The 25,768-nt window shown below is 32.6% G+C and overlaps 1 protein-coding gene across 19 annotated transcripts in view; it reads right to left on the bottom strand.

The window, feature by feature from the left end:
• Window positions 1–25,768, bottom strand: part of LOC148626990 (receptor-type tyrosine-protein phosphatase delta-like) — a 176,808-nt gene that overhangs the window by 52,554 nt on the left and 98,486 nt on the right. For 13 of the 19 annotated variants that reach the window (XM_088564908.1, XM_088564919.1, XM_088564901.1 and 10 more), the window contains 5 exons: window positions 16,410–16,472; window positions 14,647–14,952; window positions 9,487–9,516; window positions 8,031–8,222; window positions 5,102–5,212 (listed from right to left, as the gene is read on the bottom strand). In XM_088564908.1, coding sequence (XP_088421034.1) covers window positions 5,102–5,212; window positions 8,031–8,222; window positions 9,487–9,516; window positions 14,647–14,952; window positions 16,410–16,472 — 702 coding nt within the window. The remainder of the gene's footprint in view (window positions 1–5,101; window positions 5,213–8,030; window positions 8,223–9,486; window positions 9,517–14,646; window positions 14,953–16,409; window positions 16,473–25,768) is intronic. The other 6 variants (XM_088565004.1, XM_088564997.1, XM_088565013.1 and 3 more) reach the window with 3 other exon arrangements.

Genomic DNA, 25,768 nt, shown 5'->3' with positions numbered 1-25,768 from the left:
TGGACTTCTGCATGAAATTGTCCTGACAAAGATGGGGACACATATGATAAAAGACTGATAACTCATTATTGAAACAAGACATCCTCATTTCTTAACATGTCTTTCCTCCGATAATTTGAAAGAAAATTATGAAAAACTTCAATAGTTTGTCTCTCATTAGATTCATTTATTCATTTAAACTCTATTTCTAGCAAAAATTTCTTTTAAATGTCAAGGAAAAAAAATGACCCAATATGTGTTTCATCTTATAGTTTCTAATTGATTTTTCTGACTAATGAGGATTTTTAATGATCACAACAGCTGACTTCTGGACAAAAAAATCAATCTGATATGCTTCATAAACATAGTGTGAAAAAATCTCTAATTACAAAATGTCATAAGATGACTGAAACAACATATATTCCGCTTGTTAGAAATTTAATGCATTTATCTTAAGGACATACCCAGATGTACAGACAGGCATTGGAGTAGAACAAGACGTACAGACAGGCATAGGGGTAGAACAAGATGTACAGACAGGCATTGGAGTAGAACAAGATGTACAGACAGGCATAGAAGTAGAACAAGATGTACAGACAGACATTGGAGTAGAACAAGATGTACAGACAGGCATTGGAGTAGAACAAGATGTACAGACAGGCATTGGAGTAGAACAAGATGTACAGACAGGCATTGGAGTAGAACAACAAGGAACAAGGTATAATCAACCAATAATGGTCAATTTATTTGGGGAAGTGATTTTCTGTACTAGTCTAGATTTCTTGCACTTGATTTTTATATCTGTTTATAAATTCTTTAATGTCATTCTGTTGTGAATTTTAGATATGTCAGATAGAACAATTAAAAATGATATTCGTGAAACATTTATTAGAATAAAGTGTACTTCAGCTTTAATTCCTGTTTTACGGGAGTGTTTCAGTAGATTATTTTATACATAATTGCTCATTTATTAAAAATTGAAACACTTGACATTCAATCAAGTAATAGTTACACACTCAAGGGACAAAACATTTGTGAAACTGAAATTTTCAAAATCACTTCATCTATTTACAAAGAGAATTTCATGACAAAATGTGATGTACATATACTATATAAACTCAACCACAACTGTTTTAACTACTGATACAAACTGAACAGATGTTCCATAGAAATCCTATCTTTTTTATTCATTCCATTCAGTGAAATATCTCTCACTGTATTAAATAATCAACCCCTTTACTGACACTGCACTATTGTAAGTGTCATATATGGAATAGCCTATTGAGTATTGAGTTGAAATGAGTAAAAACAAATCAGAAACAAACGCTTCAATAACACTAATGGAATATAGTATTGTTATTTTAGCAATTTATTTTTTTCCCTTTAAGTCTATTTTCTTTTTCAATAGATCATTTTATTTTATCAAATCTTTAGGGTTTAAAAAAATAATTGGAAAATGAGAGTTTTTAAAAGCAACAGAAGTACTTGCCAATTAAGTTTCAATTAGTATTTTTTTTTCTATTTGAAAACTTTAATCAACATTAATATTTCACAAAAATTTGAAGTCTTAAATTTCCAATCAGTCTGGGAGACAATATTTAGTTCCATACAGCAGTAAGTTAGGTAACTGAGCAGCAAAACAGAAGATAATAATAACACTATCATTATCTGATGGTCTTCAATCAATTTCTCTCCACAGACAAAACTTATCTAGAATTTCTCTTGCAATGATCAGAGTTACAGGTTATCAAGGTTCTCCCTAGAAATTTCTTCAAAAACACCTGTCTTTTAATGAACACTAGACATCAAAGTCTAATTAACAACAGGTGTATGCTTGTAAATCAAAATTACACCAAATATTTTTAATAATTTTTTTATCAAGGTGAAACAATAAAGGTATATTTATGGATTGATTATCTACATTTATGTAAACAAGTTTCTGTTTTTCAAAGTGGTTTATTCTATAATTTCTGGGGCATGTCTGTGGACTAATTCCAAGTGCCATGCTGCTTCCAGATTGTCTCCCCTTACAAGAGGTTACCTAAGTCATATAAACATTATGTTTGTAACATTCCACATAATGCATCTAAAAAAGCTCTTCTTAAATATCTTCAAGAATGGAGATATGTTGAGTGATGGGCTGTGTCCTTGAAGCTCATATGTACATTCTTGTCAGACTTTTTTTAAGTTAAAAAATATGGTTTTATATTGCCTCTAATCGTCACTTAAAGATCCTCACTGAATTAAACTTAATTAACAGCTATGTATCAACAGTGAGAGCATGTGAGGTCTTAACACAAAATTCTACTTCTTCTATCATTCAAAGCCTATCAGTGGTAAAAAGTCTCATTTAAACCTTATCTATAACATATCTGAAGTTTTCTGTTAATCTTATTATTATATCTTTAATTTGCCTTTAATCTCACTAGAACAATAAACAATAAATGGAATATTTACTATCTTAAATCATTTAATCTGAGAGGTTTCTTTCAACACCTTTGAAAAGTGTTTTTATCAAAATCAGGTTAAATTCAATTACTACTTTAGTATCACCAATGTCTAAAAAAATTGTCTTGGTAACATGTCAGATTGAGTAGGCCTGGTTGGCTAGTGAAGTTCTCTGTTTTGATATATTCTGTAATACCAAGGAACTTATAAACATAAACTTTGGTTATTGTCATTGCTTTAGAACTTACTGGTGTAGTTATTGCCCCACATAACAAACTATACAATGACTTTATAATGAATGTTAGAAGCCAACTAATTATAACATCTATAGCACAAAGATTCTTAAGACCTTGAAGCATGATCTAATGGTTCATTTACTAGTGTTATAATCAATCTGTGCTCGATCTCTTGTCATCTGTTTAAGTTGTATTGAGTAATTTAAGAAATGTTTATATATGTTTTCTACATTTCACAGCCAGTTAACTTAAATACGGAGCTATGTTTTTATTCATCATTAAATGAGACAAAAAACTGAAAAAAATCACATGGATCAACTCTACAAAACGGTGATGAAACAGATTTTTGTGAAAATCATTTCCCTTTTGACCATATGTTTTTTCTACTTTGTTTTAATCTGTGTTAGAAAAAAAAAAGGTTTATTTTCGACAGAGTGAAAATAGACTCAGTGTGTATGGTGAGACGCAATTTATTGTTTACTTTCAGCCATGTTGCATAACACTGTAACATTTTTCTCAAGTTAAGTTTTCATTTTTGCAGACTGATGATTATGTTTAAATCAGCATTATCCTAATTGATGGTAACTTTCTAACTAAGTGAAAATAGAGGGAGTATTTGTATAGAGACTTAATTAATGTTCATATCAACATGATATTATATAACCTTGCATTTATAGAGTTTATTTCTAGTTTTCAGACTGATTATTTTTTATTCAATTTTAGCTTTTTAACTGTACATTCTCAACTGTGTAATGAAACAAAATCCATGTGTAAGCTAACAAGTTATTACATCATGTAAACTTATCTCATGGTGAATTTTTTTTACTTGAATAAGACAGAGATAAACCTTTCTCTAATACATGATATCCGTTTCATTAGTTAACAAGTGCACTAGAGTTACTGCCCTTTACATGAAATTTTACAGCTGGTTCAGGGATGAATAATGAAAACAATTTTCTCTGTTATGTCAACATTTGATGGAAAAAAAGGAACAGATATAGTGAAATGCACCTTTATAAAAATGGTAAATACTTGAGTAGACAATAAAAGGTCTTCAATAAGTGTTAACACACCTTCAAGTAAGCTCTGGAAGGACCCGACAACAAAAGTAATAAAATACACAGTAACAAAATGTTGAAACTTTCTCGAAATAAATCAGAACGTCATATAATAATAACAAAAAGACGCATTAATGACCAACATTGACATTAGGGCAAAATCATTCATTTCTAGCCACGTATCATGCTGCAAGTGCAGCAGACAATTTGGAAATAATGGACAGACATCCGAAATCATTAAAATGAGATTAAAGCAAAAGAAAAATCATTGTATATCAATAATTTGTTGAAAATTTTGAATTTAATCTTGAACTTTATATCACAAACAATAAATTGTGCAATAAAAACCAATGCAGGGCCAAATATTTACAGGAAGATTTCAAAAGAAATAAAATGTATATCTTGGTGAACATACTAAAATGATAGCAAAATGTTTCCTAATTAAAGAAAAAATGAGTTGTAAGGAAAATGATAACATTTATAATAGCTGGATCTCTATAAGAAAATTTGTATACTTGAAATATAGGACATGAGTATTTTATTTAATTAAGTATAAACTTAAAATCCAAATAAAACATGTTTTGAAAAAAATCAAGCCATGGCATAGAATAAAGAGATATATGTGAAAAACTATTGTCTGACCCCTATGTTCTATTTTTAGTAATGGCGGCCAAGTTTTTCAACGGATCAAAAAATCCCCACTTCAGTTCCATGCAGGATACCCAAAGGAACATTCATACCAAGTTTGGTTCAAATTGGTCAAGTGGTGTCAGAGGAGACAAGTTTTGAAAAATTGTTAACGACGATGACGACGACAGATGCCAAGTGATGGCCATAGCTCATATGGCCTTTGGCCATGTAAGCTAAAAAATACTTGTACCTAGCATGTTTGTGGCCCCTTATTCTTACTTGGCTCAAATCACAATCTTCAAAATCAATCCCAGTCTTAATTTTGTGGTATGGCACCTTGTCATACAATTTCAAAAAGATTCATTCACAAATAGCTTTACCTCAAAAATCAATCCAAGTCTGACCATTGTAGTATAGAATATTGTAGAACAAAACATTGTGTCATAGACATTCCTATTCTTTTATTGGACTCATACACCATGTAGTTAACTTCCATGAAATGCTCGTTTTAGGCCTCTTTTTGGCCCCTAATTCTAAAATGGCTGGGGCCATAAACCCCAAAATTAATACCAACCTTCCTTTTGTGGTTTGGAACCTTTTATAAAATTTGATGAAGATCATCCAATACTCGAGTTACTGCAAGTTTCTACAGAAGACGACAAGGATGGCAAATTTTTTGTTGTCATATAAAAACTTAGGCAACTATCTCCTGCATCTGAAGTCATAAGGCAACCATAACAAGATACTGACCTTTAACATACAGCATAGCAGCAAATGAATAAGCCACACCAATACTGTTTGAGGCTACACATTCGTATCGTCCATGATCAGATTCCATACTGCTCTTTATCTGTAAATATCCTGGCAAAAAAACAAACATTACACTGATAATGGTTGAAAATAAAATTGTCAAAACAAATTTGTTCAAGTCAAAACTATAATCATCAAAAAAGGCATTTCATTTGAATGATTTCTTGCCCGTTTGTCCTCTTCATGGCCAGTAACTAGGGATCTACAAGCATCTCAGTCTTTTCTCTCTAGGACTTTCACGTACTACTGAACTCACTAGTCATTGTATGGACATCTAGATAGTTCAGAAGTATCATACACTGATAAAAATCCTCTCTAAGATGTCAATGAAAAGCTTCAGGCAAATAAACCCAACCTATTCTTATTGATCAGTATCTGATGAGTTTTCCCACATTATTAATTATCCAATAGTTGCTAATGCAGAGGACATTATCATGGTAAATTGACTGCACATTGAGGGACAGTAATGTTGCCAGAAACACTGATAATGCCTTGAGCCACAGACAAAGACATTATAAATGTTAAAGGCAATGTCCTCCAGAAAGGCAGTCAATTCATTGATAATGCCTCCTACATAATCAGTTATAGTGTTTCTTTCATTGTAGGATCTGAAGCAGGCATTACTCTGTAGTAATACTCTAGATTAATGCCCTGGCATTATCATTTGAAAATGCCCTCCATATGTCAGTGTACATTAGTGAATACCATATGACAATGTGTAAATAAGAATAGCCCATTCTCCACTTATATGAAACAACAAATCATTGAGATGGAACCCATCTGTATGGGGACCGCGATGAATTAAGCAAATATACGATATGGAGTTAGGTAATCTACCCGTATACCAAATATAAAAAGCCTACATTGAAAGACAAAAAAAATTACAGTCTGGACAAGAGTTTGTCACAAAAAAAAAAAACAGGAATTAGACCTTGAGATCAAAGTTCAAGGTCACAGGCCACCATCCATGGTAGGTGACACATTGTCTTTACATGATCTACCAACATGCCAAATATCAAAAGTCTACATAGAAAAGATAAAAAAGTTACAGCCCGGACACAAGTTTATCACTGAAACAAGAGGCTCCCAGGAGCCTGAATGGCTCACCTGGTTAAATTTTTGCCTTTTAAGGGTAATAACTCTAACAATGAATCGTCAGACAATTTTAACTCCATTTGATTCATTGGAGACATTTGTAAGCCTTGTAATAAGGATCATTCAGCAATTGAAAGCTATTGGCTAAACCTAACAGATTTGGAGATGTATGCAAAAATCTGCTGTCTGACCCCATTGTTCTATTTTTAGAAACGGCAGCTATGTTTTTTCAGTGATAAAAAAAATCTGTCATTACCATATGAAACAAAAATGTCACTTTCATTGAATTCTGTAGAGCAGTTTCTGAGAGAAGATTTTTTAAAGTAATAACATCATTAACGAAAAAAACTTTCAAAAAGGGCAATAACTTCAACATGGGTCAACAAATTTTCACCAAAATTTGATCACAGATAGATCTCTTCAGATTTTGGCTAAACCTAACTGTTCTGGAGATATATGCAAAAATCTGCTGTCTGACCCCAATGTTCAATTTTTAGTAACAGTGGCAATGCTTTATAACAGATCAAAAATCCAAATGGTCATTTTGTAAAGGATGCCCTTTAAAACAAAAATACCAACTTTCATTGAATTCTGAAAAGAAATTTCTAAGGAGAAGATTTTTGAAAATAATAACATTTTAAACAGCAAAAAAACGTCCAAAAAGGGCAGTAACTCCAACATGGGTCAATAGATTTTCACCAAATTTTGACCACAGATAGATCTCATCATGCTGAACACTTTTACTGGTGTCAGAATTCGGCTAAACCTAACGGTTTTGGAAATAAATGCGAAAAACTACTGTCTGACCCCTATGTTTTTTTTTTCGACGGATCACAAATCCTCACATTGGTTCTATGCAGGAAACCCCAAAGAACATTCACACCAAGTCTGGTTCAAATTGGTCAAGTAGTTTCAGAGGAGAAGAGTTTTGAAAAATTGTTAACGACTATAACGGACGCCAAGTGATGGCAATAGCTCACATGGCCTTTGGCCCTGTGTAGGTCCGGGTGTTAAAAGAATATGCCTGAAGCAGTGCTAAGCGTGTCGTAAAAGGCGACTAAATAGTGCTCAGAAACTAGCTGGCGGCTAGGTGCTCTGCCTACAGAGCAACTGGGATGTGTACCCCTGGCGTGTTACATGCTGGGGTTGTCAGGCTATAATACAGAAAACCTGACCGCAAACCATAGTGGTGCACTGTGTTGGGAAAGATGTCACGTTCCTGGCACGTTAAAGAACCCTGCTGTGGTATTCGATAGGAGTAGGAACCTTTGTGCTCCGCCACAGGAGGCTTAATTGCCCGACCTTACCCACCCCTCCCTTTTTCTAGTGGCAATCAAAATTTATCGACCCTATTATCCTTTTTTTTTTTTTTATTTCATCATCATTTCATGTTCATTTTATCATCCATTTCATGTTCATCTATGCTGTCTGAATATAGCTGAAATATTGCTGCTCGGACGTTAAACCCTGACAATCAAACAATCAATCACATGGCCTTCGGCCAGGTGAGCTAAAAAATGAATTGGACCTTGCGGTCAAAGTTCAAGGTCATAGACCACTATCCATGGAGCAATATACAAAATATCAAAAGCCTACATTGAAAGATAAAAAAAGTTACAGTCTGGACACGAGTTTGTAATGGACGGACGGAGACATCACTATAATGTGACCTTTTTGTGGCGGGCCCTAATGATGTATTTTTACGGTCATTTCACTGGTGTTAAATGCCCAACATGTAGTTTGTGATAAAAATTGAGCTTTATCATTCTATTACCTGGATCTATTATCTTTAATCTTGAATTACTGAGATCCACTGGGACTTTATCTTTAAACCATTCTATCTTGACTGGGTCCATTCTGTATGCCCCTGGGGCCTCAGCCTCACACTTCATCATAGCATCTCTTCCTTTTTCTACGGACTTCAGCTTGGGGTTCACTGTAATTCTTGGATACCCCTGTGGTATACCTTAAATAGAAAGAAAACTATTTATAGAAAAATGGTATACCTAAATATACTTTCTCAATATACATGTAATATGAATAGCTTTTTTCACATGCATACATACACATATCTAAATTAAAAGAGTGAATTGATTATAAAGTTTGTAAGGTAAGAGCATGCTTTTTAATATGTATCAATAAACTGTATTAATGTGTAAATACTTTAAAAACAAATGTGATAGAATTGTCTCCCTTTCTTCATAAAAAAATCTACAACACAAATATAAGGAAAGAGAAGGAAGAAAACAAGAAGCAAAGACATACTTATGAGTTAGTACCAGAAAATGTAGGGAAAAACAGTTAACTATAGCAAAGACTCCAATTAAAATCAAAACCAAGCAAAACTCTATTTCATTTTTCTGAAGCTGGTGAAAGAAAATTGTATGTCTTAACTCCTTTAACAGGGAAGGATATCAACTGCTAAGATGGTGTAATTCTCAAGGATATTTATTGTACAAAAAATACAAAGCAAAGCCAGATTTACCCCGACTGAGAAAGATGAGATCTTAAATGGCTACTTTACATAAAAATTTCAAATATTCAAAAGGAATAACAGGTTAAATTTCATAGATACTTATCAAACATACATCAACAGCATACAATATGATGGATATGCATGTAATAAATTAGTAATTTATGATAATTTCTTATCTCATCTTTCTAGATTTAAATCTCCTTTCAGTATTTTTCTTCAACAATATCAACTCAGGATAAAGCCTATGATTTGCACTGTAGACAACATCATGCCGATTTAATATCGGAGGTTTGGGGATCACACAGGTACAACAGGTCCCAACAAAATTGAAGGCTTCTTGCTGATCACTATGAATGTAATACATGGATTCTAGAAAAAATAAAATATTGTAAAACATGCCCAGATTTATGCTGTTTCATACCCTATGCCTTGTTTTTTTTTTTTATTTCTTTTTGCCAAAAAATTAAATAAAAATAAAACAAATTAAAACTTGAGAACAATGTAAAAGATATTTCAAAATCAATTTCCATAACTATAGTAAAACCTGTCTAATTCGACATTTTATCGTTGGTCCTTTTATTGTTGTTTCTACCTAAATTTCACAACAGCCTGTCAAACCCTATAATTCAGCAAAAAGAAGGGTCTTATTACGAAGGTTCCACAGTACCCAGGCCTAACCAATCCTGTGTAATCAGCAAGATACTTTCTATTTATACATGAACCTCAGCTGACCTTCAGGGATTGCACATTTTACCTGTATACATTTTTTTCCATTCTGGGTTACCTGTAAAGATTAATGCATACCTTTGATGACTCTGATAGTACCAGTAGTTAAAAAATTTTTGTGGTCAACTTTTGTCTTCTGGCTGGGAGAAAAGTTAATCCCACATAGTTGGGCTTTCCTAATGAAGGCAGCCATATTCATTATATAACAATGAACATTGTAAAAAAAAATATCAGCCAAATAATACATACACATTTATATCACTCTTTTTGTCTAGAAACTGTCATACAAAGAAACTCATTCAAATATATTTTCAGTAAGTAATAATGTGAAGGTTTTCAATTTTGGAGACTGGGAGACTCCACACCATTCAGAATGGAACCTTGTTAGAAATTGACTAATTTTCACAAGTAATTTAGTTTTTGGTTTGTGCCACTAATGTGTAAAGGGGAGTAACTCCAATATTGAAGATGAATAATTGTTCCCAACGAAATGCACCATGTAAATGTTGACTAACACCTAACACCGTAATGTAAACATAACATACAAACCAGATATCCTTTGACCACCTGACATCCCCAGGGGGTACAATGACTAAATCAAGTATCTTCTTCAAATCTTTAAATCCGCCCATTCTATTATTTTACTGGCCTTAAATATGACATTAACACTTACATAAGAACCTCCTGCATAGGGTTAATCTTAGGGTAGACACATCAGAGACATTTCTCTATCTAAAGCTAAACACTCCATCTTTATTTTTTTTTAAATTTTGATGACATTTCCATTGTAAGGAAGATTTTTGCTGATTCATATCTATAGTCTACATCATGGTTCTCTGGAAACTTGACAAAAACTGATTTGTATAAATGATCTACAATCATGTCAGGACTGTTTTGGTTAGTTTATAATGGTGTGAACATGAATGAACTAAGAATTAGCTTGTTACTTTAGACCAAAGTGTGGGAAAGAGAAGTATAGTCAAACTAAGACCTAATTTTCCTCTAAATCATCTTAATCACACCCATAAGAGTTAAATTGTACACCCTGAAGAAGTTTAAAATTTCTGAATTAAAGTTCTAATCAACTATGCAGATTTGTGGTATAGGTAAACTCTTATAATTCAACCTGCACAACTTTGAAGTGATTTTTATAACAGAAAAGATTCATTTTCTTTTCTTATAAAGCCTCCATGAAAGGTAGTTAGCTATATCTTAGATAAATATAACTTTCAATGACATTATTTTGTTTTATATTTATTTATTCTATATTTTTTAAAATTTTCTTTTAAATCAGTTCTGAAATCAACAAAAAGTAGTTTGGTCTAAAATGCAGAACAGAAAGAGAGTGAAATTTAAACCTTGAAGTAAAACCTGTGTTTTGAATGAATGCGTGTCCTTGAGAAGAATATAATCCAAATTTGGGTCCTTACCAATAAAGTATTGTAGAAATAAACAATATAAATGTATATTAGACAAGTAAAGGGTTCACACTGAATGACAAGTCACACCAAGACTATTTCATTCATGGAGACATCGGTAATCCTAAACCATTATAATTTATTACAGTATAAATAAGAAGAATAAAGGGAAACAACTCTTTGTCACAAAGGTCTAGATGCTTAACAACAGGTATTCAATTCAAGAATAGAATATCACAGACTCAGTTTGCTAATCCTTAAGATTTGACAGCAGAAATATTCTTGCATAATCTTTAAAAATATATTTTACTTAAGACAAATTTGAAACATCATTTCTTATAAAGAATTTTTTTTGCAAATGGGAAATTTGATTTTCTGTTGTTTCAATTTTGGGCCAATATAAATAAAAAATAAATTTCTCTGCCATCATATTTCATCACTAAATCTATATAGCATTAGCTTAAAAGTAAACATAGCATGATGGTGGTATTTTTAATATCATCATATGTCATGGAAAATGATATTTCTCACACACTCTTACTTTTGCTAAATTTCTGAAAACTGAAGTATTGGCCAAGAGCATTCAAATGAAGGAGTCCTTCAATACACTTTCATCTTTATCATCCTATTTTTGATTTCCAATAATCTGCACTCCTTACAGACATCAGCTGCACTTTATCACACTACTGGCCAAGAATAGTCCAATTGTGAGGTTTAATAATTCCTAGACTTATCTATTAAGTATTCTGTATATGATGATTCACTATGCCTTGGGACATAAGACCTTTACATCTGCTCTTTAAATTGGGTTGTAAATTTTCTTTAAATGAATAAATTTCCTGCTGATGAAATACAAGGGTCTTACAACAATATTTAACTTCTGGCCAAAGACAGTATGGTTCCACAATGACTTTTAAATTTCAATTATGCTGACAGTTGACAACGATAGGATGTCAATAACTAAAACCAATTTCACCGAAAATCTCCAAAATATTCATGGAAGGAAGTAAAACAATTTTAGAGAGCTCATTTCTGTTGCCATAGTAACATTTGTTCTTGAATAAAATCAATATGAATAGACTTCTATAGGAGTAGCCTACATTAAGTATAATTCTTGAGAAGCATTCATATCTGAAAGATCGGAGATCCATGTAACAAGCCAAATGAGCAGGTCTCTGTCACCAGCTAATCCCAGAGTAGGGAGATCTCATCATTACAACGGAAATTTACTTTCACAATAACACATTCAAGTTCCTAAGAAAGTTACATTTAATTAGAAATTACACAAAATATGTCATTCAAGATAAACTACAACATTCTTCAAAGAAGATGATTCCCTGTTCACAGTAATATGTTTAAAGTATAAGATAAAAGCCTTTATAAGTGAATATAAACTCAGATTGCATTAACTTAAAAAAAAAATTAAAATACTGGTACACAAAAAACAAAGAAGATGGAAGCAAGCAAACAAATGCTGTTATTATTGCAAAAAAAAATGTTTTCATAATCTGTCACCAGATGAAAGTAGACCAATGAAAGCAGATACTAGAATAGTTAGGAAATATTAGGTAAGGAACCTTGAGATGAGGAAACTCAAGATTAAAATTAATTTTAACACCCCAAAAAATAAAAGAAATCAATAAAATAAGATGTGACATACATATTCAAACAGATTGTATACCACTTTTATAAGTGCAATGCAGTGAAATACCACAAGAACAAAACAAAATATTAACATTGAACGGTATGTATACATTTTTTGTACTTAGAGGTTCTTCATTTTAACCTCTTCTAAATAAAAACAGAAGTAAGACCTAGCTTGGTCAATCTACATATGTGACAAACAGACCCTTGTCAGACCTGGCCTGGTCAATTTACATTTGTGATAAACAGACCCTTTTCAGACCTGGCCTGATTAATCTACATATATGATAAACAGACCTGAGTCAAACCTGGCCTGGTCAATCTAAATATGTGATAAACAGACCCGTGTCGCACCTGGCCTGGTCAATCTACATGTACATATGTGATATACAGACCTGAGTCAGACCTGGCCTGGTCAATGTTTGTATCCTTGATGGAACATATTGAATTCTATATGTAAATAGTGACACTGCTTTCTCCCTGCATTGTAGAGACCAGGGAAAGTTTAATTAAGTTATAAATCATCAGCACTGTCTGACACTACAGTCATAACAATGGATAAATTAAGTTGTCAGGACATGAGACAGTCTATACAGCTTATGTGAAAACAATAAATAAAAAAAAAACAGATCAAAACTAATGAGGTACTCTGAAGAAAAACTTTATCATATAACTGGAAAAAACAATAGCTAAAAGTACTAATAGATGTTATATATATCAGAACTCCTCAGCCTTTTTACTTACACATGAGAAAAACCTCAGAGGTATTATGAGGGGAAGAATCTGTCCGGAATTTGACTGATCCGATTTTAAAATTATTGTTTTACTGGTTAAAATTTTTACCATTACTCATTTTCCTAGATCCTGGCTTGGTGCCAAAATTCTTCACAAAGTTACTGTTCTATATTTCTAGTGATATCTTTTTAGTGCCACCTGGTGGAAATAACTACTTTGAGTCCTGCATATCTACAGTTCTGGCAATTTTTTTCAAGAAAAAAATCACCTTTCAGCATCATTATTTTTTACTGTAGCAAAAATGGCTGAGTAGTTCTGACTGTTCTATATATATATATATATATGTGTGTGTGTGTATCAAATGTACCTTAAGAAGACAATGACAATAAATTTGTGTCAGAATAGTGCATGTCAATCTGAAACCCTGTAAATACTGAATTGTCTGTCTGTTCTTACAAAACAATCCTCTAAGATCCTGACTATAACCAAACAATCATCTAGATTTATGACAATTAGAATTCTCAGTTCTCATCAAGTTAAGCCAATTAATGAAGACATAAACCTGTCAAAGACAGTACAAAAAAACTTTAAACAGTTCATACAGTTATAATGGTAGTGTTTTACACCTAAAACCAACCAATATATGTATATTACTGCCAATCCTGCAGGCTTATTATCAACATCACCAATATCATTTGTCTACCATCAGCTTATATTAATAATTAAACAAAGTTATGCAGTACACAATTATTGATTTTAATCTGATGTAATTGGATTCTATAAATTGGACCATCATGCATGAAGCAATCAATGCTCCTTCATCAAAAAAGCCACCACTGATCCAAGAGAATTTTTTGAAAACATGTAAATTTTTTATATCTTAATAATTGGAATGAAACAGCAGAGAAGTCAAATATCGTCAGCAAAGTGGCACTCAAAGCAGAAAAAAAACATCAAATATAGGAATATAAAGAATAATAAATAACTTTGACCTTGAAATTATATGATGATTTAGGTATATAGAGCATATGGTTAGTTCCTGAAAGCTCACATGATGAACATTGTCCCAGGACAAAAACCAAGTACAATATATATAATCATCTATATATGATTAAAATGTACTTATAGCCTGCCATGTTTTTATACTGATCAGACCAAAAACTTCAACAAGTAATGAATACTTGTAATGAAAGCAGCGGTGTTATGGGTCTATACAAGAAATATGTTACTAAAAACAAGAAGGACGAAAAATAAAACACACTGTATTTAATGAACTGTTAAGATTTAAGCTAGGTAAAGTCTTTCATTGTTAAGCTGCATTGTTAAGTTAAGGGAAAAGATATTTGGAAACAATATTAAGGAAGTTTTTGTCTCGGACAAGAATTACCTACCACTTTGATCAACTGGATATACATGTAAGTAAGCGGTTGTCTCCACTTCATCTCCATATGTATTGCTGGCCACACATTTAAACTCCCCTGAATCTCGCCGCTGTTTTACTGGCTCAATTCTCAAAACACTACCATACAGCATATCTTTGATTTCATATCTTTGCCTGTTTACAAGTCTTATCCTCTTACCATTACGAAACCATACAAAATTGGGTTTTGGAGTACCTGAGGCTTTACATACAAAGCTGATGGTCTGTTCCTCAGCAACAGACATGTTCCTCAGAGGCAAGGTGATGGCTGGTTCAGCTAAAAAGACAGAAAGTTCTCTACATTAACATTCTGTACACGATAAAAGAAGTATCTCACTACAGCAAAGGAAGGAATATATATAATATGGATTACATCCTCATAAATTACTGTCAAAATGTGCATATTATCTTTTAGAATGTATTAATAATATCTTTTACCATAAGGATTGAACATTTATATTCAAAGGTAGAGAGTAAGTTATCAGGATAAAATGAAATAGATTTTAACAAATATAAATGATATGTAAATCTAAAGTTGTAATACAACACTTATATCCCAAACAGTTTGTTGTTTCCAATAACATACAAGTCATCAATGTCACAAAAATATACATTTCAAAATAGAACAAATTTAAACAAAACTATTTTTCCTTTCTGTAAGTTAAAACCTAACTGATCATTATGTTACATCATCAATTTGAAAATATATATATATTTGAAAATTGTTAATTTGCAGTATCTTGGATCTGATATATATATATCAGATCCAAGATATTGCAAATTAACAATTTTCACATTGAGAGTATATATGTTGTTGAAGAATAAACCCAACAAACAATTCAGAATATAAGAATTACTATACAACATTAAACTTGTAAATATTTGTTAAAAATTTGAGACAGGAATGCAAAATGAATTGTCTCCCTTGATATGTTTTTCACAATAAAAAACAGCCTTTCAAGTTACAATATGTGACATTGTATAATATTTTAATTACTTTAGCAAGACAGTGCTGAAGCATTTTCCATACAGGATTGGGTTCCTTTAAATTTAAGTGTTCATTTATACTAAAATCTGATAAAGTTTGATGTTTGACAACCATGGCCAAACTATACATTCATTCATTCAACTACGTAAACAGATATGAAAAACAGTTATTGTTCAAGTAATAATCAAACTTTTTGGCATTTAAAGGGGTCCATTGCTGAGAGATCTGACCAAAAACCAAACTCTTAAGGTAAAATGTTATCAGACAGGAGGCATTGTAAATGAGCAATATTTTAGTGGTGGGCAATACATTCATTGTTAAGATGGTTTACAGCTACCATGTATGTCAACACTTGATTGTTATTCAATTACTGAAACAAGTTTCGTTTTCCCAAGGGGGACAAGACATTCAAAAGCAATTCCTGTCAGTGCAGATCAATCCCTTTGACAGGCATTACTTAAATGAAAAGTGACCACACATCTAAAGTCTTCAAAATATAACGCAGCGCAAAGTGGATGTTTAAAACAGAGCTTTAAAATAAAGTCTTTTAAGTGTAGAGGGTCTATCTGAGGGAATCCAGAAGTACCATTTAGACAACTTATCATCCAACTAAAGGGCATATAAACCTATACTTTAGGATCCACAGTTTTTCTTTGACAAAATATAAAGATAATTTTAGAGCTGTGAAAGTTTATTTTAGAATCATGTAAATAATGCCTTGCCAGAGGAGCTTGAACAGAACTTACTAATTATAATATCGGCATTTCTGAAGAAGGAAGGTATATTGACAACTTCTGTTTCATTATTGGCTGAAAAACGGATTCAAATAATAGTAGCAACTTTGTTTTTGTTTTTGTTTTTTTTTGGGGGGGAACTAAAGCAGTATAAAAAAATCAACTGTCACAAAAAAAAGAAGGACAACAAATTGTTCCTTTTCAAAAATATGTTTTTACTTTAATGTAGTGGAAGTCAATATTTACACCAAATGTTAATGCCATACAATTTAAGAACATCTTAAACGACCATCTTTCCCTATTGATTAACAATGTTTTTTTCTCAGTCTTTGATTAATTCAGGATGAACATATCATTTTGAATTGAACTCTTTAATCACAGGAGGAAGACAAAGTATGCAGTCCCCGTAATCAGGTCTGGGTTCAACAAAACAAATAAATCTTTCTGAGTAAACTATAACATCAAATTTTGATTCAGAAAAGACTAAATATAGACCCTCAGAGATTGATGATGATGGGCATGGAAATGTTCACTCTATGACTTCTATTGTCTGAGTAACCTGTATTTGTATAAAGCGACAAACAATAGTTGATATTCCACAGAAGAATTCTTCACATGGACATATTTATAAAACAAATTATCAAATAAAAAACATAAGAACGATCAAATATCACAAAGATTTACAGATTGTCTTGATCTGGTAGACTTCATATAGTTAATATTGGGACATGTATCAATTGAATGAAAAGGGGATGAATATCATATTTATAAATTTTCTGTATGTCACAAATAGCTGAGTGTCATGACCACATTAAACAAGAAGATGTAAATGACATGACACAATGCCCTGTTAATAGTGTGTGTGTTGTCAATGGTCTATCATGTCCAAATAATGGGTCATATATATAACGTCTCAGAATGACTCTATTCGCTACACTGCTCCATCGGATCAAATTGATACAGGGAAGATAATGTAAGCATAGAAGGGTCTGAAAATTTTCCAAGTATGTTAGAATTCATAAATTGTTTGTCGTTCCCTCCGCAGGACTAGGACTCGTACTAGGACATCACAGCCTACACATAGTCCAGCTCCTTAGATCTAGGTCTATATAGATTGAGGAGGAATGAGCAGCCAGTGAAAGCTTGCTGAGTGGTCTAGGCGCTGGACTTTGTGCAGGCGGTGTTGCTTTAGATGTCACTGCGGTACAATTTCGCAAATTTTAAAGTTATAACATTGTTGGGAATTTTTCAGACCCTTCTATGCTTACTTACATTATCTTCCCTATCACATTCTGAGACATTAGTGTATATATATACATATCATGATAACATCTCAGTAGCATTACTGTTAGGAATTAAAGGTAGTTAATAATAGTAATGAATACTGAAAAGCAATTTAGAAAAAAAAAAAAACATGACAAAGGCACAAACAGAAGCACAGACTAAAACCATGGACCCCCTCATTTCTCTCGAGGGGTCATACAATAAAGGGCAGGTGTAAAAAAAATAGAGTAATGCCTGTCTTTTTTGGTTTGATCTTTAACTTACTAAGATTGATTTCATCAGCATATTTGAAGAAAGGAGGAATAGTAACTTTCTTGTGTGTTTTGTCTGCTATAAATAGAATTGTACTCATCCTTAACTACTCCATGTTATAAAGTAGCCACAACAGAGATGTAAAAAAAATCTCAATTTCTAATACAGTAAAACCTCAGTAGCTCAAACTCCAAGGGACCATTAAAATGTGTTCAAGTTATTGGCAGTTTGAGAAAATTAGGTTTGTATATTCTGGATTTACTTACTTACTACAAATATTTTATGGATATTTTTCATTCACTTTTGTAAGGTTACTTTGATTTGTAGTCACTAAAAAATGCTGTGTTGGCTTAAAAAACTTCAAGTTCCTTGGTCAATAATTTATTTTTGTCTACAGTTATCTTTGATGCTTTCATTATGCCGACATCAGAACATTTTAGAACTTCAATCTGTACTATGTTATATTAAAACTACTAATTGGTGAAGACTAAAATGACACTGTCTAATGTTGAGGTTTCAGTTTTTCACACCTTTTATTACAAAAGTTGAAAAAAAAATGGCTGACAAGTTAGAGTTGGTGAGGGTTATTCTCTAAGATTTATTAACAAAGGCCCAACATGTCAGTTTGAGTGTTCGAGAAATCCACGGTTATTCCTATTGATTTTACAGGAGGAAAGTTTGGTATTTTGAATTGTGTTCAAGAAATCCTGGTTGTTAATGTATCCAAATTTGAGCAAGTGAAGTTCAACAATACTTATCTATTCAGCAGTATAAATGGGGCTGATCAAAGTGTATAGTAACAGGATTAAAATTAACCTTGTTTATGATATATTAATTAAAAAATATATATTCAAAATGCAGTTTCTGAATTATCATCAGGTGAAGTGATTGATATGGGTATCATTAATTTTCAAACATGTAAGCAAGGATAAGGAAAATTTTTCTGTCTACTTCCATTTTTAGGCAACATTTACAAATGTTATTAGAAAATAATCTCTAAAATAGCCTCGAAGACTTATTCCAAATCATTCAGTCATTTAATTATAATGACTCTTATTTATAGTGTAATGAGTTATTGGCCAAGAGCAATGTTCATCGATAATGTCATCTACTCATTAGATTTAAAAGCTTGGAAGTATTCCCCATAAATGTTTGCCCTCACATCTAATTCTTCATGATGGTTTCATGCTATTTGGACCATGAGCCAACAGTAATGCCTTTCTGTAGGATAGTTGTTTAATATTTTAATTTTTTACTGAAGGCATGAACTCTTCTTAGATACCTTGCAACAAGAACTGTTGTAAGGCCCATTTCTAAAACAAGCAAATTACTCACTACAGTTAAGATTGATAGATTGATAGTAGATATGGCAGGTATTTCAGGATAAGAATGATCAACCAATCAAACAGACCCTGCTTGGTACTAGACCAACAATCTGAGCCAAATGTTAAGTGTGCTATCACACATAAGCAGCAGTCCTCAGGCAAGCATGTCACCAATCTAACACATTAGTCTGACTCCAAGCCAACCTGTCGTCCATGTTGTTTGCTTAAGAGGAAAAGTAGTAATTTCAAATTGAAAAGTCCTTGATATGACCTTGTCTCCTTGCCTGAGAGGGAACAAACAACCTCCCGAGATCCAAGCAAGCACAATCCCAAGAGACCACTGAGGCAATGCTTGTACGGGGTTGTTATTATGAGTACAGTACATATTTTCATAGTTTGCCGATATTCATTCTAGTCCAAAAATTTTATCATCTAAGTTTGATTGTTTTTATTTTTAAGTTTATCTTCTTGCAAACTACGAAACAAGTAAGAACCAGTTAACCAAAAACTGGATACAAAACTTTATAACTTGAGTAGTTAAACTTTTTCATACTAAACGGGGTAAAAGATTAATGGTAGCCCACTCCCCAACGGCGACCAGAAATGTGCCTGGGTGACAATTTTTTCCATTTTAGTAGCCCAGCTGGCGAATTGCCAAATTTTTTTATTGTAAACAAAAGTTGTGGTTGGAGTTTTAACTGGTTACCATTCAATCAGAAATGTAGTGTCCCTAGTTAAATTTTATCAGTAACCAGTTCTAATAATACAGAAATTGTTCATAACCGATGTTGGTTTCTTATTTAGAATTGCTTTTTAATTTCCACATCCGGTATTTCATAAAATGTGGAATTTTATTTCTGGGGTTAAAAAACCCCAAGAAACTGTCTGAAAAAGTCTGGGCTACCAACTTTTTTTCTGGGCTAATTGACTTTATAGTTTAGTAGCCCAGGTGGCTACTAGCCTCAAAAAGTTAACCTTTACCTCTGCTAAAGGCATAGATCAAAGTAAGTAGGGATAGCATTGGGTAGTATTCTGTAATAATGAAAAAGGAGGGATGTCTAATTAGTTCTAAAACTGAAAGGGATTATTTTTACCAGATCAATTCTATCTGATTAATTTGTAAGGCTCAGTGGATGTGAGGTTTTAAACTAATTTATATGGTAATGGCCCAGAGAGAGATTTTAGTTCTACAAGTAACTATTATAGTGATCTGTCAGTAAAGCATGAAGAGATGACTAATTTATAAATAAAACATTCATAACAATAAAAATGTTATTTTACAAGAACAAATATTGCTGCTTTTGAAAGATCAATAACCCTAATAACAGCTTTCATGAAACTACTCCCCTGATCCCTAATTAACAAGATGTCCTTAAATCCTGGGTGAAAACTCATTTTAAAATAATTCAATTTCTTCAATCATACAAAAAATTTTAATTAAAAATACCCAATTAATATGTCTAAAGCAATTATTGCCTGATGCATATTTGTACCAGTTTATTAAAACCCTAATATTTTTCTCTTATTTTATGAAGTGAACCTGATTAATTCATTACAGCTCCATTAATATTTGATGAATTTATGGCACAATAATGAATATCTATACCAAAATCATTGATGCTTAGAATAAATGCATTTTCAACAGCTAGGGTATGCCCTAGTTGGTACATCTAAATTGTTTCAAAAAATATCATTGGAAGGTTAAAGTTATAAATTTTGTAATCAATATAAGGCATGGACAGACATGGCAGGACTAAGTCTTTCTTCCTTCATACAAAAAATTAAAACTATGCAGCAGGAAGCAGCATACTGTTTACAAACTTATTTTAGAAAAACCTAGAAAATAAATTGGCAATAATAAGTCCATTTATTAATAAAGAATGTAAGTATGAGAATGATTATTGGTTCAAAAATATAAATATCCTCTACACTGAACTGACATATTTAAAGGACAAAATAAGTATCTTTGTAGTTTTACAGTCAGTTAAAGCAATCCAGACAATCCTGCTTAACTGTCGGAACACCTTCCAATGATGAAATAAGCATATATTTTGTATGCCTAGAGAGAAAGTTGCCATAAAGAAGACTTGACCAATAATTACCTGGGAGCTAATATTTCTTCCTTTATCTATCAAACATACATCATCCCCCCTTTTTAAGAACAGATTTTAAGGAGACAATGATTTATTGCTTACACAGACGGAAGGAATCAATATCCGGAGGCTTTCACATAGAGCATCAGATATCAATGATCTTGACCAAATCAGTCTGATGAATACATAGATAGAAAGACAATATCATCTCATGCATACATAAGTAGTACTGGAGGCAAGTGATGAGTCAAATATCACCCTTCATCTAGGATCATCAAATCTCTTCATCTCCTTACCAAAAGGTTTCCAGAAAGAAATATAGAATATGTCAGGGCTTAATCTAGAGGGAGAAATGAGCAGAAACTTCTCCTTGTTTGTGCTCAGCTCTCCCATTTGTCTTTGACAGGGAGAAGTTTTTGCACTAGATTACATAGACAAAAATGTCAATATTGTTATTTTTGAAACATAATTTACTAAAGCACTGATGTCTACATTAGCCCCAGCACTGTCTGAATAAATGGTGATAAGAAACAATAATAAATCAAAGACTGAAGTCTTCCAAGGTTCTAATCGTCAAATATTCTATGCCACTGATTCTGGCTTGTTTTCAACATCCAAAAATGGCACAAATGCGATATGCTCTAGAACTGAGTGACTTCCACTTGAATCTTTGTTCCCTTGATATGATTACTCTTTCAAAACTGTAATGACCTGAATGGTTTTCAATCAACTCTCAAAATTTTAGCAATCTTTGTGTCGCTTATGATATTGACCAGCAAACCAGATTAGGAACCAGGTTAATCAACTGGCAATGGCTATTTATATATATCGGGGCCCAGGTAATACATATGACCTTTATAGTCAATTGTAGCAAGCCCCTGTATCTGAATCAGAAACTGAATAATGTTCAATGCTAACCAATCATTTCATCTTTTAATGTAAACTTCCCGTCCTCATACAGGCAAAAAACACAGGTAGAACACATGTAGGACATTTAAGAGGTACATAGTGATCTTGTATGAAGTAGAATTGATGGAAAACAGAGCACCGATCAGCAGCTGGAATAGTGGAATACTAATGTATAATTATGCAAATCATATGCGAATGTAAAGTACTGAAATTCTGAGTACAAGAAGTAACTTATGCTAACAATATTAGTGACTTAAAAAAGTGAATTGTTCTTAAGAAATGGTCTAATATTACTAGAAATATAACAAATGACATATGAATTTAAATGAGTTGACAATGAGTTACTAATAAACTGCCCCTTCCTTACTCAATATGAATATAGTATATATATTTACTTAGTGACTGAAATTTTTTTTTTTTTCCATTTACTGCTATAGGCAATTCATGGCACAAATCAGAGAAAATGACTTCAATCCTCACAATTACTCGAAAAGCAACAAAAGTACATCTAGATGTACTACATGTAACTAAATGTCTACTATTTGTGAAATGTTCATTTTCACCTAAATGCTATTAGCAGTTTTACACAGCTGAAGCAGTGATATCAATGCATTGTAACTAAACATTTACAAGACCAGACACATGGACTTTAAAGTCTTGTTATCTTATGTTTTATCCTCATTCCTACAGATGAATTTTAATTAATTTTTGATCAACTTTCCACCTCTCAGCTTTATTGACAAAGGAAAACCATCCTAGAGATTTTCAATTACTTCAGAGTAAAAATCAAAAGAATCATGATCATATGTTATTAATATTTAAACAAATATCACATAGTGACAGAACTATCTGCTACCCCCTAGAGCTTCTCATATTAGACAGGCAACCAGAACAATAAGTTTCAATATGAACCATCAAAGCTTCAACAGAGAGTTCAGTGAATAGGAAAACTAGCTAAAAGTATTACACATATATATATTGTTGGTCTATGTAATGCCAATATATGGAAATGTCCTGAGGGAGATCAATATAAGAATTCCTATAACTGTGTTTTAGTTTTAATGCCTATTCCTCCATTGATGTTTCTGTATTGTGATGTGAAATCAACAAATGGTTTGATCAACAAAAGGTGTGTAAGATGGACTACTAGACAAAGACACCACTGTATTAAACATCTGATCCAAACCAGTGGTCACATTCTGCTCCCAATCCTCAATCAACATTTCTCTGATCCAAACCAGTGGACACATTCTGCTCCCAATCCTCAATTAACATTTCTCTGATCCAAACCAGTGGTCACATTCTGCTCCCAATCCTCAATCAACATTTCTCTGATCCAAACCAGTGGTCACATTCTGCTCCCAATCCTCAATTAACATTTCTCTGATCCAAACCAGTGGTCACATTCTGCTCCCAATTCTCAATCAACATTTCTCTGATCCAAACCAGTGGTCACATTCTGCTCCCAATCCTCAATCAACATTTCTCTGATCCAAACCAGTGGTCACATTCTGCTCCCAATCCTCAATCAACATTTATGTTAAGGTTTAGTTAAGATGTAATGCTAACATATTCTGTATTGCTGAAACCTGTTTAGTACTGTAACTTAACTTGTTTACCTAACATAACAATATTTCATGCATGTAGCTCAATATAGACCAAACTGCCTATACACGTATATATAACCTAAGTACAGACCAAACTACATGTATGTCAGTAAAGACCAAAATTTCTATACACATGCACTCAAAAATTTGAAGAAAACCATTGTAATTTAGGAATGCACATCCTAAAAGCTGATATTGTGTATGGTATCCTTTATTAAATCATGTTTTACTTGACATTCCAAAAGTTGGCTAAAAACTCACAAGAACTTTTCACACCACTATCAATAAACCATGGACATGAATTATCCCTAATAACTACCAGTCATAAAATGATAAAACCAAAGTCAGACAAGAGACTCTTAATAATTTATTGCTATGAAAAACAAACAAATATGCCTGTATTTTATAGGTTTGTACTAATTACATAACATGACAAATCTTACACAGCAGAAGGTGGTATAGAACTGTCCCTCTAGGCTACACCCTGACTCAATCCTTAAAGTTGGGACAAGAGGAGAGATATACTGGAAACTATTAAACTGGGGCCACTACAAGCAACAGAAGATATACACTGGAAACCATAAGCTGGGGGTAAATGTATGCTTCTACAAGCAACTGGGGATACATATAGATATATACTGGAAACCATTAAACTGAGGGTAAATGTATGCTTCTACAAGTAACAGGAGATATCATCCAAGCAAACCTACAAGACCACAAACTACATGTAATTGTATATACAATATGTATTCCTCAATAGTGAATAGGTTTTTTTTCATTGAGTGTCAACATTAAGGTTCGTCGAGTGATTGCAACATACTCCTGACTCCCTAGTGACAGGAAATGGTAATATATACCTTCATAGTGGTCTTTCATCAGACTTTCTTGGAAGTGTCTACATGTTTTCTCCAATCAAAAGGTAGAAATGATACATGTAAAACAGCATGCTGATAGTAGATGTACTTATCAGAGCAAGCCTTGAACTTCATTTCTAATCCCACTGTATGTGACTATGTGACTATATACAGGTTATGGGCAACAGATTGCTCTTATTACAAATTCAGATCAAGTCCGACATCAATTTACTAGGGGTAACAGCTTTCTTATAGTGTGACTATGTCACTAGTCAATGAACCTTATCCAACTATTGTGGGGCTACAGCTTAAGTGGATGTAGGAAACAATCAATCATAACTTCCAAGAAAGGGGCTATTTTTTTAATATAGAGATTACCAATTCAACTTTATAGGTGCAAAAATGCACATGGCATACAAATTACAGTTCAATCAGAAATCAATGATTAATATGCACATTGTAGTAATAATTTGACAATGTATTTGATCATGTTAGTTTTGTGTAACAGTTGGCCTAGAGTCAGTACAATTATGATGTAATCCACAACAAGACATCAATGTTTTCACAACCATACTTGTAGAGTTTGTTAAAATTGTATTTTGGTTATATTTTTGACCTCTACAAAAATGATTCACTAATAAAAAAACTATTGTTAAATGTACATCAACAAAATTTTACCATATTGCAATTCAACTGAAAACCACAACTAAACATATGTTGACACTGTAAGGTTATAACAATGAGTTGGGTGGAGTTCTGCTTTATACAATGTAGTATAAAAATGAAAATATTAGTGATGGAAAACATACTTTAACTTTTTACATCACAATTTAACCTTAGGCACACCCATCTACACATATGACTTTTGCAATGCTTTGAAAAAAGACCAGGAATTTCATGAAATTATCTCTGCCATAAAATATTTAAATCATGCATTCTAGAACCTAATGACATCAGAATAAGTGCTTCTAAAAGTCACCTGAACTAAAAGAATTTTAAGAACATGCCTTCACAAGTCTTATTTATTTCCTTGTATTTTATTTTTTG

The sequence above is a fragment of the Perna viridis genome, chromosome 1 (genome assembly GCF_037379345.1).
Source record: "Perna viridis isolate PV_CMFRI_1.1 ecotype Kerala chromosome 1, ASM3737934v1, whole genome shotgun sequence".
Taxonomy (NCBI): Eukaryota; Metazoa; Mollusca; class Bivalvia; order Mytilida; family Mytilidae; genus Perna; species Perna viridis.
Note: the sequence above shows the minus strand (reverse complement) of the source record. Positions and strands in the feature narration are given on the sequence as shown.